The 14582-nt window shown below is 38.5% G+C and overlaps 1 protein-coding gene across 1 annotated transcript in view; it reads left to right on the top strand.

The window, feature by feature from the left end:
* The window catches only part of COL12A1 (collagen type XII alpha 1 chain), a 113673-nt gene that overhangs the window by 2422 nt on the left and 96669 nt on the right, over positions 1–14582 (top strand). Inside the window, exons 2-7 of the mRNA XM_021706935.1 lie at positions 7381–7497; positions 9333–9476; positions 9924–9983; positions 11863–12126; positions 12297–12461; positions 13115–13288. Of these exons, the coding sequence (XP_021562610.1) occupies positions 7381–7497; positions 9333–9476; positions 9924–9983; positions 11863–12126; positions 12297–12461; positions 13115–13288 (924 nt within the window). The remainder of the gene's footprint in view (positions 1–7380; positions 7498–9332; positions 9477–9923; positions 9984–11862; positions 12127–12296; positions 12462–13114; positions 13289–14582) is intronic.

Below are 14582 nucleotides of genomic sequence, written 5' to 3'. Positions count from 1 at the left end.
GGGCAGGGCTGGCCCCGCCCTCCATGCCGTCGAGGACGTTGGCTCGATTTCCAACTTCCTTTTCTTATTGATTTGGTGTGCACACCGGACGCCTTAAGTTCTCAGCATCCTCCATCAAGCCATTTCTATATATCAGTCCCCCCCCCGGGGGGGGGCTTCCGTGTCCCCGCAGTTACCAATGGAGACCTGACAAATTAGGTTAATTATTCTAGAAGGTAAATGAGGCTCATGTCATAGAAGACATCTTTAAAAAGTTTTTTTTCCAATGCATAAAAACCCCCGAGGAAGTCAAGGGGGGAAAGAAATACTTCCACGTGCGACAGTCGTGGGATTTCCAGGGTGGCTTGTGCTGTGTTAGAGGTTGTGGGAAGGTAGGGCGAGGCTTTCAAAAAGTTTCTAGTGTTTTATTTTCTACCTCATGACTGCAGGTGCAAACAACTGGATTAAGGGCAGTAGAGTGTCCCCAAAATGAGTGACATGCTTAAGAAAGTGACAGAACCGTGCTGGCTCTTCTTACCTGACTCATATTTTATGAATGCAGAGACTTCCCAAAGAGTGTCCTCTGTGAAGTCATAGGCAGACGAGCTTGCCTTTGATGTCCTTTCTATGGCGTCCTTAGGAAGGAATTTTGTTTGAGGAACTCCTGGAGGCCCTGCTGGCGATATTTTTAGATAACTCACTGAAGTGGCCAGTTTATTGCTCATTAAGAAAATAGTTATTTGGAAATCAGAACGGTTTGGGAATTCTTAGGAAAAGAATGAGGCTGGAAATGAGTGGAAAAATTAATTCTGAATTAATGACTGGTTAGCTAAGTGCACTAAAAAAAGAGCATTTTACTATCTATGTTTCTGATTATTTCCGTATTTCTTATATTTTATCTTTTTAATTCGCGTTTTAAAAACGGCACCTTGCTTCCTTTTGCTTTCTTAAGCTGTGTCTTTTCTTATCTCTGATCCTCTTAAGTTCAGTATTTATCGGTTACATTTAATAGAACTTTTTGGCCTTGTTTTCTGTGTGACTCATTTCTGCTTGGCAGCATCAAATAGAAAGACGAGTCACAAATGCAAGTCACATATACAGCTGATCATTTTTCTGGTAGCCACATTAAAAAAGGAAAAAGAAACAAGAAAAATTAATTTTTTCATGTATTTTATTTAACCGAATATTGTTGCTTTATCATGGAATCAATGTACAAATTATTAGTGAGATGTTATACGTCTTTATACTAAGTCTTTAACCCTGGGCGTGTATTTTATACTCGCAGCACGTTTTATTTTGGACTGGCAGCATTTCAAGGGCTTGATGGCCTCCCATGGCCGGCTGCTCCTGTGTTGGACAGTGCAGTTGTGGTGTTAACCACCAGTTAAGTGGCCCCATAAGCCTTCAAAGGCCTACCAAAATTTGTGGTACAAGGCCTTCTGGGGTCAGTGGGCTACACACAGAATTTTCTTTGAAAGATTTCTGGTGGGGGCATTTAAGAATTTTCACTTGTAGTTGTGTTTTGTGCAGTGCCATTTTTATCTTAGTTCTAAAGTGGCCACAGTTACTGTTTTCTCACTATGTTCTACTGACTTCATTTTTTTCTATGTTGAAAACCCAATATCATTGGGATATTAAATGGAAGGTTTTGGCATTCACTTTTTACATTTCCTCTTTTTCTTTTTTTGGGGGGGAGTTTCTTTCTTTTAAATTGGAGTCTCACTGTCACCCAGGCTGGAGTGTGGTGGCACGCTCACGGCCACCGCAGCCTTGACCTGCTGGACTTAGGCGATTCTTCCACCTCAGTTTCCAAATAGCTGGAGCCACAGGTGCATGTCACCACACCTGGCTGATTTTTTTGATTTATTGTAGAGACGAGATCTTACTATGTTGCTCAGGCTGGTCTTGAACCTGTGGGCTCAGGCAATCCTCTCACCTCCGCTTCCCAAGTGCTGGGATTATAGGAGCGAATTGCCTGAGCATAGTCTTCATTAGTCTTATAACTTGATCAGTGCCCTGTATGGCCTAGACTGTATAAACCACTTTTGGTTCATGTATCATAGGAGTGGGTCACTGTGCCCAGCTGTTTCCTCTTTTCACAGAACTTTTTGTTCTGTTTTTTCCCCCCGTCTACTTGTATGAGAAGTTATATTTTCATACTGTGTTTTCTTGCTATAAAAGTTACAAGAGGCCAGGTTGGGTGGCTCAGCCTGTCATCCCAGCACTTTGGGAGGCCGAGGCGAGTGGACTGTCTGAGCCTGCGGGTTCGAGACCAGCCCGGGCAACTTGGCGTGACCTCGTCTCTACAATAAATCAAAAATTAGCTGGGCGTGGTAGCGCACGCCTGTAGTTCTGGGTACTTGGAAGGCTGAGGCGGAGGGATCACCAGAGCCCAGCAGGTCGATGCTGGGTTGGCCGTGAGTGTGACACTGCACTCCAGCCTGGGTGAAAGAGTGAGACTCCAACTCAAAAAAAAAAAAAAAGTAATATGAAGTAAGTGTGAAGATGATTTTTCCCCCCTATTTGTAATTTGTGGCCATAGCACAGACTTCATTAGTCTTATAACTTGACCAGTGCCCTATACAGCCCAGAATGTATAAACCACTTTTGGTTCATGTATCATACAGTATGTCAATTATCCTTTAGGAAATTTAATATGTTGCATTTGAAAGTTAGTGGCCAATATTCCCTGAGAATTGGAAACGTTTCTAATTAATCTAGAATTTGAGATGAACACAAGTTTTTTTTAAAAACAAACTTTTAATCCTGGTATGTCTGGTTTATAGTTTATAATATATCATGAATAATCAAATATTATTAATTTATCAATGAGACCATTAGCTTCAATTGTCTTGTGTCTAGATTAGGAGGCTAGTACATATATATATATATTTCTATCTATGTCTACTTTATAGCAAACATTTCCAACTAGAGAAGAACTTAGAGATTGTCTATTCTAATTTTCTTATTTTCCAAATGAGAAAACGAGGCCCAGAAAGGCTGAATAACTCAGTCAACTAATGCAGTTACTTAGGGACAAAACATATACAAGACCCAGGTCTTCTGGTTCTAGTTGACCACTGGTGGCCGCACTGGACTTCCTTTTTGCTTGACAACTGATTGACCCAGTCAGTTTCATGAGATAACACATTTTTAATGTGCACAAGACAGTTTGTTGCTTGTCTGAGATATGAACTTTTCAACTGGTTCATTTTGGTGTCTTATAAACACAAATGAAATTCATTTCAGTATCATGGCAAAGATCATTAAATTTATACTAACTATGGACAACATAAATTAACGCCTATTGAATATAGTGAATAATGCATCACACTTTGCACACTTCTGAAGGTTTCTGCCATTAAGGTAGTGTCCTTTTCAGTATAAGCGTCACAAATATCAGACTGCAGGTCCTACTACGTCATCAAGATTATATATATATATATATTTTTTTTTAGTTGGAGTCTCACTCAGTCGCCCAGACTGGAGTACAGTGGCCGCTCCCGGCCACCGCAGCCTCGCCTGCTGGGCTCCGGTGATCCTTCCGCCTCAGCCTTCCGAGTAGCTGGAATTACAGGCGTGCGCTACCACGCCCGGCTGATTTTTTGATTTATTGTAGAGATGAGGTCTCGCTGCCCAGGCGGGTCTCGAACCCGCGGGCTCAGGCAATCCACTCACCTCAGCCTCCCAAAGGCGCGGGATTATAGACTGAGCCACCGAGCCCGGCTATCAAGATGATATTTTAAAAGTATGTTCTCAGCTTTGATTTATCCATAACACATTTTATGTATTTACCATAATGTATTAGACTCATCCATTTTTCTCTCCATATATCCATCCATCTGTCCATCCAACCAGTCATCCTTCCATGCATTCCCCTCTGCCCCAGTTGCTAAATTCTTGGACATAACTTCTTTTTGCATGATCTAATTTTAAAAAAGCGTTTTTCTTTATTATATATCAAGATGGACACTTTAGTTTTAAAATTGGTTGAACAAGTGTATAAAGTCAATATGCCAAATACTATCTATATCTGAATTGGAGATATCCAAATACCACATATTTATTATTGATTGGGCATCACTTGTTCTCATAATGGTTTTTCATAGGGTAGAAAAATGTGTATGTATATATTAACAGAAAGTTACATACAAATATTGGCTTCTAAAGTTAATTTTGGACTGAAATATTTCTTCTTTTTTGCATTCAATCCAGTATAGTAAAAACTGAATACTTGTCAGCTTGTGGGATCCAAGATTTGCTGCCTGTTAGTTAGCTGTGTTGCTTGTGTTAATCTCTCTGAATTCCATGAACTCATCTGTAAAACAGGGATAATAAAGCCCACCATTGGAGTGTTATTTTTTTATTTTTATTTTTTTGAGTTGGAGTTGCCCAGGCTGGACTGCAGTGGCACACTCAAGGCCGCCCCAGCGTCAACCTGCTGGGCTCCAGCGATCCTTCTGCCTCAGTCTTCCAAGTAGCCAGAACTATAGGTGCGTGCTACCATGCCCAGTTAATTTTTTATTTCTTGTAGAGGCGAGGTCTTGCCAAGTTGCCCGGGCTGGTCTCGAACCCGCGGGCTAAGGCAATCCACTTGCCTCAGCCTCCCATAGTGCTGGGATGACAGGCTGTGCCACCGAGTCCGGCCGAGGTGTTATGAAGAAGAAAAGAAACAATCTACAAGTGACCAGCTCTCCTCTGTTGTAAAAGACACTCAACAGATGTTAGCTATTGTTGTCATTCCTTAAATGTCCTTAGCCCTGCCAGTTTATGTAACAAAAACCTCATCAGAGTGAGGCTTTTATAACATAGTGCTTTGTTAATAAAAATCACTATTCATAAATATGAAAATAAACCACCAGAGTTACAAATACTTAAATTCTAGTCTCTTCACTATCAGTATTTGGGTTTCGTGAATACATGATCGTTTATTATTTATCATTTTAGTTCTGCTTCTCTCAGCTCAGATTCTTTTTTCTATGCTACCATGGCTCTTTGCAAGGATAATGCATATGCAACGAATCCTTATTTGAAGTATTCCAGCAACCGCATTGTTTTAGGGATCACGTAGACTCCAGGACTACGCAACCGTGGTTGCGAATTCTTTTTAGGCAAAGTAAACGTATCAGAATGAATCAAAGGACACCTTGGCATGGATTTGTATTGGCCCGAGTCACACTCACACTTGCTCTGTGACTGTTTCTCATGAAACAAACAAAGGTCTAAACAGAAGTGAGGACAGGCCTGCGAGGTAGCATGCGTGGCCGAACCACAGGAGGGTAGGCAGTGTCCTCTCTTGATCCCCACGTGCCCCATCGGAGCTTCTGTGGATACCTTAAAGACCTCTGAACTGTTAAAGACTTTTCCCCACAGTCCATTTTTCAGTCTATCTGGAATCCGGTCATTTGGATATCAACAAGGGGGGCTGCTGGTGCCTTTCAGCAGTTTTAACCTAATGCCTGCTGCTTCAGGTCAATTGCCTTCCAAGGTTGGTGGTACTATTTTTCCATGTACTGGTTGTTTTTTTTTTTTTTTTTTTTTTAAAGCATGCTCAGGCCAGTTGTGTCTGCCTTTGCATTAAATTTGTCCTGAGCCACTGCGATTGGGATAATATTTTATAATGATATTCTTAATACCTTCCTCCTGTTAACATCTGTGGCTTGCATGTTTTACTAAATGTTGGGTACAGCAGAACCTGGAATGACGGTGATAGCTGGAAGAATGTTGAATAATGAAACAATGCATGTGGTTTAATAATCTAATCTCACTGCCTGTGTATGGAGAGTAAGAATGTAACAGTCATTCATTCATTTATCACTAGTGTATCGATACGAATAAAAAGCCATCTCCTACAGGAGGGGGTGCAGTTTCATGAAAGCGAATGTTTGCTTAATTTGTTCTATTTCTGTTCCAACATGCTATTAATATTCCGTCAATATTTAACCCCGGTTAAATTCTGTGACTCACGTCTCAAAGCTACTAGATTTTAATTGACATTTGTAAAAATCGAAGAGATCGTAATCTCTCAAAACAGATGCAAGGATTCTGACTCGCCAGAAGTACTTTCAGGCTAAAACTTTTTAAGAAGAGTATGGCTGAAAGTCACCTTACTTGGTCGAGGGACTTCCAGAGTTCAAGAGTAGTCATTTTTAATGTGTCGACCATGCACTGACAGTGAGTCAGTACAATGCTGCATGGTGAGGCATGAACATTGCCGAGAGAATATCATTATAAAATATTTCAGAAACGTCTTTGTGTAATGACTATTGTACATGGAGGCTTTTGTTCATTGTGGGAAACTAAAATCAAGCCAACATTTCATTGACACGTGCATGATGCTGTATAGTTTTATATGTAAACTTTTCCTTTCTGTACTTTTTAGTTACTTCTGTCATTGACTTTCCCAAGTTTTTATGCACAGTCGTCTTCAGATCGCTGACCCTTCTTCACTGTTTTCTTTAAGTTCTGTAAATAAATGTTCATAGATACACATCGATGTTGTCTTTTCATAATTAACCATTGTTTTGTAGAGGGCCATACTGGCATTTTAATCTAAAATGCCATCTCTAGTATGGAGTATACCTGTTTCAAAGGACATAACAGTGTCTGTTTATACCGTGGAACAGACAGCAAGTTGGTATAAACGGGCAGAATATTGGTTTTATAAACACCTGAATATCACCGTTTATATACTCATAAGTTATCAATGCCCTTATTACTATTTTTGAATATTTTTCTTCATGAATGCGACCATACATTTAAATGTATATTTCCTTGTGAGATACAGCTAAGTTTCCCATTATTCTTCCTTTTTATTAACATACATTTTTCATCTCTGCCGCAGATTGAGATTTATTAAAGGACAGTTAATAACAAGGCAACAATGCAGAGAATGAACCCAAAACATCACTGATTCTTTTCTACATTGTGGGAAAAAAGAGTTATGTCAATGTTCCAAATTAACTCTTATGGTTGTGATCAGGCTGTGATTTGGCATGCTTGTTCAAAGTGCACTCGGCATGTATTGAAATCCCTTTAATCGTTATGTGAATTGTTTGCATATGTGGTTATTACATGTGACTTCATTGTACTTGTATGTACTTGTATCCAAATATGTTTCTATTATGCTTGATTTTGCTGGCCATTCTCGAATGACCGAGCAACTCAAGGATCCAAAGTGTATTGTGCTGTCTTCTGTAATATGTATGCTCTCTGATGTTTCGTCATATCTTGTCTCTTTTAATTTTATTCTTATCCAACAAGATATCCTTTATGTTTGTTGGAAACAAATTTATGCAAAGACAACTTTAGTAAGCTTTGCTCAACACAATTCCTTGTTAATTAAATTGACCATCTCGTGACCTTGGAAAAGAGAACTAATACCAACTCTCTCTTTTGCAGTTGATCCACCTTCAGACTTGAATTTTAAAATTATAGATGAAAATACTGTTCATATGTCATGGGCAAGACCAGTTGATCCAATTGTGGGTTACAGAATAACGGTGGACCCTACAACAGGTACGTTTCGAGATGTTGACATTTGAGGACAGACATTAAGATCATATAATCCCTTCTCCCTTTCTCCCATTTGGTCACAGGAAGCTGAGATTTAGATGGCCTGAGGGATTGGGTCTATGTCACTAGACACTTGGTGAACTCCGGTTTTAAGTTTCCAGCTTCATACCCACTGAGGTATTTTGATGGTGTTGAGACTTATTAATTAACATGGTTTATGGGCCTCAGCTGTTGTTATTACAAAGGAATTTTTTTTTGTTTACCCAATCAGAATATTGTTAGTAGTCTTAGACCTTATAAAATAGAATTATCCTTCCTTGGCTTTCTTTCTGGAATCACTTCATCTTTTCAACACTTAAAGTATCAAGTGATAAAGTCAGTTGTTACCCTTACCCAGTGTTCTGTGCATTTCAGTACTCAGGAAGCAGCACTCTGGGATGATAATGAGCAATCATCATGAGAGCCAAGAGTTTACTTTGGCTAGGTGGATTCCGTAGACACGAGGCTGAATCCTTGGGAAACAAAACAGAACAAAAAAACAAACTTGTTTTGCTTGTTCTCAAGCGTTATCGTTATGTTAAGGTTATTGCCCAACTGTGGGGAATCAGTTTCTGTGGATTAATTTTTAGTTCTAAAATGGAATGACAAAAAAAATAACCATTTCCACTAACATTGGCCAAATGGTAGGAAGAAGTCTTTGCTGGCTGACAGTGGAGATAAGTGATGCTGACATAATTGATCACTAGAACTGTGTTTACTTATCTTCTGATCTTTAAAATTATCAGTCATTTTAAGTACTGATTTATCAGGAAACAAGTAATTAATAAATAGTCTGAGAATTTTAAAAGGGGCCAAGAGTTTATTTTTTCCTCTGTGAATCTTTTACCCAAATATATTTTTAGAAAGCGAATTAATTCATTCCAAAGCAGAAAATCAATTCAAATCGAGTCTATCCAGTTTCTAGATGTTGGGGATTACTGAATTCCATTATTTCCCGAACTGACTCCCCAAACTGGCCACCCAACCCAGCAGGGCCCCAGTGTGTTGGTGTCCTCTAGAGGACCCAGTAGGTTTACATGCATTTTTCAGGGGTCTGTTGCACCTATTTCCCTAATTTTTTATGTTGTGATGAAAATTTAATATAATCAAAATATTAACAGGCACTTAGTCCCTAGGGACCACCATGTTTCTTGATTGAATTGAGACTTAACAGAATCTAGAAGGAATTACATGATTGTCAACATTTAAGTAAACACCAGGTACACTTTACCTTGAAATGTTTGATACCCAGTTAAGTCACTTCAGAGGTCAAGGTTACCCATTAAGGTATGCATTCACTGAGTGTGGACAATACACTGCTTCTGCACAAATTGTTTATTAGGGGTTATCTCAACCTATGGGGCTTATTTTCCTTGTGTTTATTTTCTTCCCCTATTCTTTTTTTTTTGCTCTCCTCCAGTGCATAATTTAAAATTAAATTCTTTTCTGCTTTATATCTCATTAAAAAAAATGTTATCTACCATTAGTCTTCAGAAACAAAGAGAGGTTTTTGGTTTGATATGCTGGTGTAGTTTTAATCTAGAAAAGTCTCGAATCTTCAAACAAGTCTCAAATATGATCGTAACAAGTAAGGGAAATGCCAGTCCTCTCACTGGAGTTCTAAAATTCCAAGTTTTAGTCTTGGAAGACAGTAGAAAATAATGTTTGGATGTCCTGAAAAAACTGTATATATTGAATTTTTCAGATTTTGAGTACCCCTGGGAACTGTAATACATTGTGTTGTGCTATATGGGAAACATGTTTTGCTGCATTCATGTTTTTCCTTTCTGTATTTCCAGATGGGCCCACTAAAGAATTTACTCTTGCAGCTAGTACCACTGAAACTTTGTTATCAGACCTTATACCTGAAATAGAGTATGTGGTGACAATAACTTCGTATGATAAAGTAGAAGAAAGTGTACCAGTTATTGGCCAACTAACAAGTAAGCACGTGTATAAATTAAAATTCCTTTATATTTTTTATTTTGCAGAAGATTTTTACAGCTTCAAATTTTTCTCTTATTACGCAGTGTTAATTTATATTAGTATATGCTATTCTTTCTGCGATCCTAGTTATTAGTGGATATGAATAATTCATTCCTGGTTTGTAACCTTGGTCCCTGGAAGTAGCGGGAATGTTGCGAATGAATACTATTAAAGACATTATATTTTTTCTGATGACCAATGTTAGTGTCTTTTTTAATATCTCTAAAATCTCACTAAAGATTATTTATTTGCAGGGGAATGCTTATTTGACGATACTTGCTGAGCAGCTGGGAATGGGCCATACATTTAAAAGACAATGGCAAAAAGCAAATACATTTATTCTTTCTTAAAGAAAATGTTTGTTTGGGTTCATGTCTTTTTGTAATAACTAGGTTTTGACTCAGTTCAAACAGGTAGTTCGACGAAGCCAGGAGAGAAGAAACCTGCAAAAACCGAGATACTAAGTGAGTGCATTTTTGCTTGGATTTGTAGACGTCATAGATGTAGGCTATAGTAGATACTCCAAGTAGATACACAGATTGATGCTATTCGTATATTAATTTTTGTAAGCTTTATCTAGGACAACAGACAATATAAAAGTAATGTATAGCTAAACAGTTACACTAAGTTCTGTTTTTCTAGACACTTTTTCATTTTATTTACTGAGTATTCTTTTTAATGGGAGTGTTTTGAATTTGTGTGTGTCCAAACTTTCCTGCAGAATTTTGGCAGTAGGTGAAAAACAAAACCCATCTCTGAACTCAACTCATTTCTCAAAGGCAAAATGATAGAAATAGGGGATACTTAGAGATAGATGAAAACTATAAGACTGGACACAAGAGAGATGCCTCCAGTTGGTGTTGGAAGCAATTCAACACTCCCAAATGCATTTCTAAGTCTAGTGTATCTTGCGCTCATCTCCAGGGTATTTACATGGCCTTAGTTGACAGTAGTGTTAATCTTTTTCCGGAGTCTTCCTAAAAGCATCTCTGAGAAATTGGTGCATTAGATGAAAGCAATTTTATTTAGTCTAAGTTTTGTAGTTACTGGCCTTCTTTTGTCATATACTGCTTTGTCTGACTTACTAGAATGGACCCTTAAGGAGTTTCTTGGGCTTCTGATTTTGCCACCTTGTAAAAGTTGAATTTATGATCCAGAAAGACAATAAATAGGTTATAAACACAAAGTTCTTGTTATCTGGAAATTTCCCCTCTAGATCACTGTTTATCATTCTTTCAGATGTTGAATAATCTGAAATGAAGTTTATAGTAGGCAGTCCCAATGCTAATATTTTCCCCACACCATCAATATTCATTCTAAATCAAAGCATTATGCCAAATATTGACTTTTTAATAGACTTAAATTGGCCCATCAAATAGCGTGCAAAAATTATTTAAGCATGCAACTTGTATTTGGCTTGAAAAGTTTTCCAGGACACTTTCTTCTTCTTCCTAGCCAAATACTTCTTTTATTACCACCAGCTAACTGCAAGGACAAAAAACATCTTCAGAAAATTCACTTAATATTGCCTTACACACAATTTTCATGAAAATCAGCCTGACCCCATCACAGAGAGAAGGAAGGATAATATATTCAATTATAAAACGGCATTTTAGGAATTAAGAATACATGGATTTTCAAATTTTGAAGTTAAATGATTGTTTACTCTCTCTGTTTAGTAAAAGTAGGTTTTAGTTATGAAATTTAAATACATTGATAATTAGGATAAGATATTTTGACTATTTTGCATCATTTCACGCCTTTTCTTTATTTTTTAAATTTCTGTTAGACTTCATCAACCCTCTAGTATAACCCTATAGCAAGCATTAGACAATTACATTAAAAAGTTGAGGAGACTATTTAAAAAAATTGTTCTTTTATTCAACTCAAATTGGACTTGCTTGAATGGTACAGCAGTTACTTTGTATATATTTGTTGAACATGAAGGAAAGCAAAAACTTTACTCACATTTCTTTTGTATATCTCCCAAATTTTTATATGATTTAATTTGAAAAGAAGAGTGAGGATATCACTTATATAATCAGAAAGGTGAAGGCACAAATACTTGGATTGTGTGTCCCATGTGTAAGTCATATGTATGTCCTATATAGCAACTTAAAGACATCTAGTTCCATTAATGCATCTTGATGAAGGTATTGAAAATACTTGTGTGCTAATAAAATTTTACATTATTTTGTGCATACGGATGAAGAACAAGGGGTGAATATATGTTAAGGAACAGAATCATTAAAGAGCCAACATTTTTGCAATGTTAACTTGAGTGTTTTGATGATGGGTTGGTTTAATAAAGCATCATTTAAAAATGTATCAAATGTGTTTCAGAATGCTCTGTCAGCGCTTGGACTGATTTGGTTTTCCTTGTGGATGGCTCCTGGAGTGTGGGGAGAAATAATTTTAAGTACATTTTGGACTTTATTTCTGCACTTGTTTCTGCTTTTGACATTGGGGAAGAGAAGACAAGGGTTGGAGTTGTTCAGTACAGCTCTGATACCAGGACTGAATTTAACTTAAGTCAGTACTACCAACAAGATGAGCTTCTGACTGCAATAAAAAAAATCCCGTACAAAGGTGGTAACACAATGACAGGTACGTCCCATGGATGTTTTTAATTGAAAACAAACGTCTGTTTCAGAAAAAAAATGACGCATTGCAAAATGATCATGCATTAAATAACTTTGAAATGAATCACGTAGTTTTTTGACTTTGGCAACATTGTCTAGTTCAGAGTGAATGAGCATGTTTCTTTTTCCCTTTAGGGGATGCCATTGATTTCTTAGTTAAAAATACTTTCACGGAATCTGCTGGTGCAAGAGTCGGCTTTCCTAAAGTGGCAATTATCATTACGGATGGCAAATCTCAGGACGAAGTGGAAATTCCCGCAAGAGAGCTTCGTAATATTGGGGTTGAAGTTTTCTCTTTGGGTAGGTTCAATATTTTCGTTCAAGAACTCCTTCAGAACACTCAATGCTTAGGAAGATGCAAGACTGATCCCTCAAGAAGGATGCTATTAGGAGTGTTTACTGTGTTTTATAGTGTAGTATTAAGCCACATCATCTTTAGGTAACAATTTTGCTCATCTCTTTGTCTCAAGCAACTCCCCTGAGCACATGCATCAGGCAAGGTGGTAGCCACCTTCTTTGCCAGCTCTCTGCTATTCCGAGAATGCTGGGCCCATGATTCTAATAAAGCTCCTCCTTGTATTACCATTAAGTTTTTTTAAATGTGTTTCCTAAATTATGTAATACTTGAAGAATTCGGAGACTCCAGCCCATTCAGGACTCTGGAAGAAAAAAGTATTATCTTTACAGATGGCAAAGACATGTGATGGCTTGGTTGGGATGAAAGCCCACTCTGTTCTCCTAACCATTTGTGCTCCTCTTTGGCTGGCCACTTGATGTGGAATCATAGAATGCTTTTGTCATCTAAACAGTGGCATGTCCATTATGAAGCAGAGCAACTCTGGCTTGTGACTTAATAAGGATTTGAGTATGTCTTCATCCTGAGAAGGCAAAGGGCTTCTCTAGTCAGCGGGCGCATTTCCCATTTCAGGGTATTCTTGTCTTTCGTTTTCAAGGCATTAAAGCAGCAGATGCAAAAGAACTCAAACAGATTGCCTCCACGCCTTCACTGAGCCATGTGTTCAACGTGGCCAACTTTGATGCGATTGTGGATATTCAGAATGAGATCATCTCCCAGGTGTGCTCAGGTGTTGATGAACAACTTGGTGAATTGGTTAGCGGAGAAGAAGGTGAGTGGATTGTGTGCTGAGTGCTCCCCATGTCTCAGCCCTTCCCACTAGTTGATAGTACCTACAGCTTTACAGGTATCTTAGAAGTAGACACGTTTATTTAAACATACCCGTCAGTGAGTCTCCAATTGTATATTCCATTTGTGTTGTTTTTCCTTTTCTTTTCTTTTTTTTTGAGTTGGAGTCTCACTCTGTCGCCCAGACTGAAGTGCAGTGGCCGCTTCTGGCCACCGCAGCCTCGACCTGCTGGACTCCGGCGATCCTTCCGCCTCAGCCTTCCAAGTGGTTGGAACTACAGGCGTGCACTACCAGGCCCGGTTCATTTTGATTTATTGTAGAGATGAGGTCTCGCCAAGTTGCCCAGGCGGGCTCGAACCCGCGGGCTCAGGCAATCCAATCACCTCAGCCTCCCAAAGGCGCGGGATTATAGGCTGAGCCACCGAGCCCAGTTTGTGTTGTTTTTCAATAACTCAGTCTGTTGATACCATGTGTATTGTTTTTCCCTCCAGTGGAGCATTCGATAAAATATTTATATTATTGTACAGTTGTAAAGTGTTGTTCAGGACGGGTTTTGGTTTACTCTTTTCTTTAAGACCCTTTTGTGCACATTGAATGTCTGTGTATAACCATGCTGTTCTGGTCCCTGCTTTAATTCTCACGCTGAATTAAGCATTGGTGGACTGCCAAGACATTTATTTTAGCATTCTCCAACTTGAAATAAGATTATAGCAACCTTGTTTCTATGAACCAGCTAAGGACAAAGATTTTCCATCATTATACTCTGCATAACGTCTTCAGAGCTTTTAAGAATCTTTTAAAGATCAATCAGTGTGATTCTTTCACACCTGGAAGATTTTCCATTTCTATTAGTTGTTACTTCTGAATACCTGGGAGAAAGAAAAGGCATTTCAAAAGATATCTCATAGGCATCCTTCTGAACATTGACAGTCACAGTTCAAAGCCACAGTGCAGCCTGAGAATTGACAGGTGATTAAACCTAAATTCTAAATAGCCGCATCTTCAAATCTTCAATAATATAATCCCTTTAATCTTAAAACTTGAGTATTTTGGTAGTGCTCATTGGCCCGCATTCTGTTTTTCTTTTTTTTGAGTTGGGCTTTCACTCCATCGCCCAGGTTGGAGTGCAGTGGCATGCTCACAGCCACCCCAGCGTCAACCCTGCTGGACTCAGGCGATCCTTCGGCCTCAGCCTTCCAAGTAGCCGGAACTATAGACGTGTGCTACCACGCCTGGCTAAATTTTTTTTGATTTATTGTAGAGACAAAGTCTCGCC

This window comes from Carlito syrichta, unplaced genomic scaffold, assembly GCF_000164805.1.
Source record: "Carlito syrichta isolate Samal-C Ts95f unplaced genomic scaffold, Tarsius_syrichta-2.0.1 Scaffold316211, whole genome shotgun sequence".
In the NCBI taxonomy this organism is placed as follows: Eukaryota; Metazoa; Chordata; class Mammalia; order Primates; family Tarsiidae; genus Carlito; species Carlito syrichta.
The sequence above is the reverse complement of the archived record's forward strand: the minus strand, read 5'-3'. Positions and strand labels throughout refer to the sequence as shown.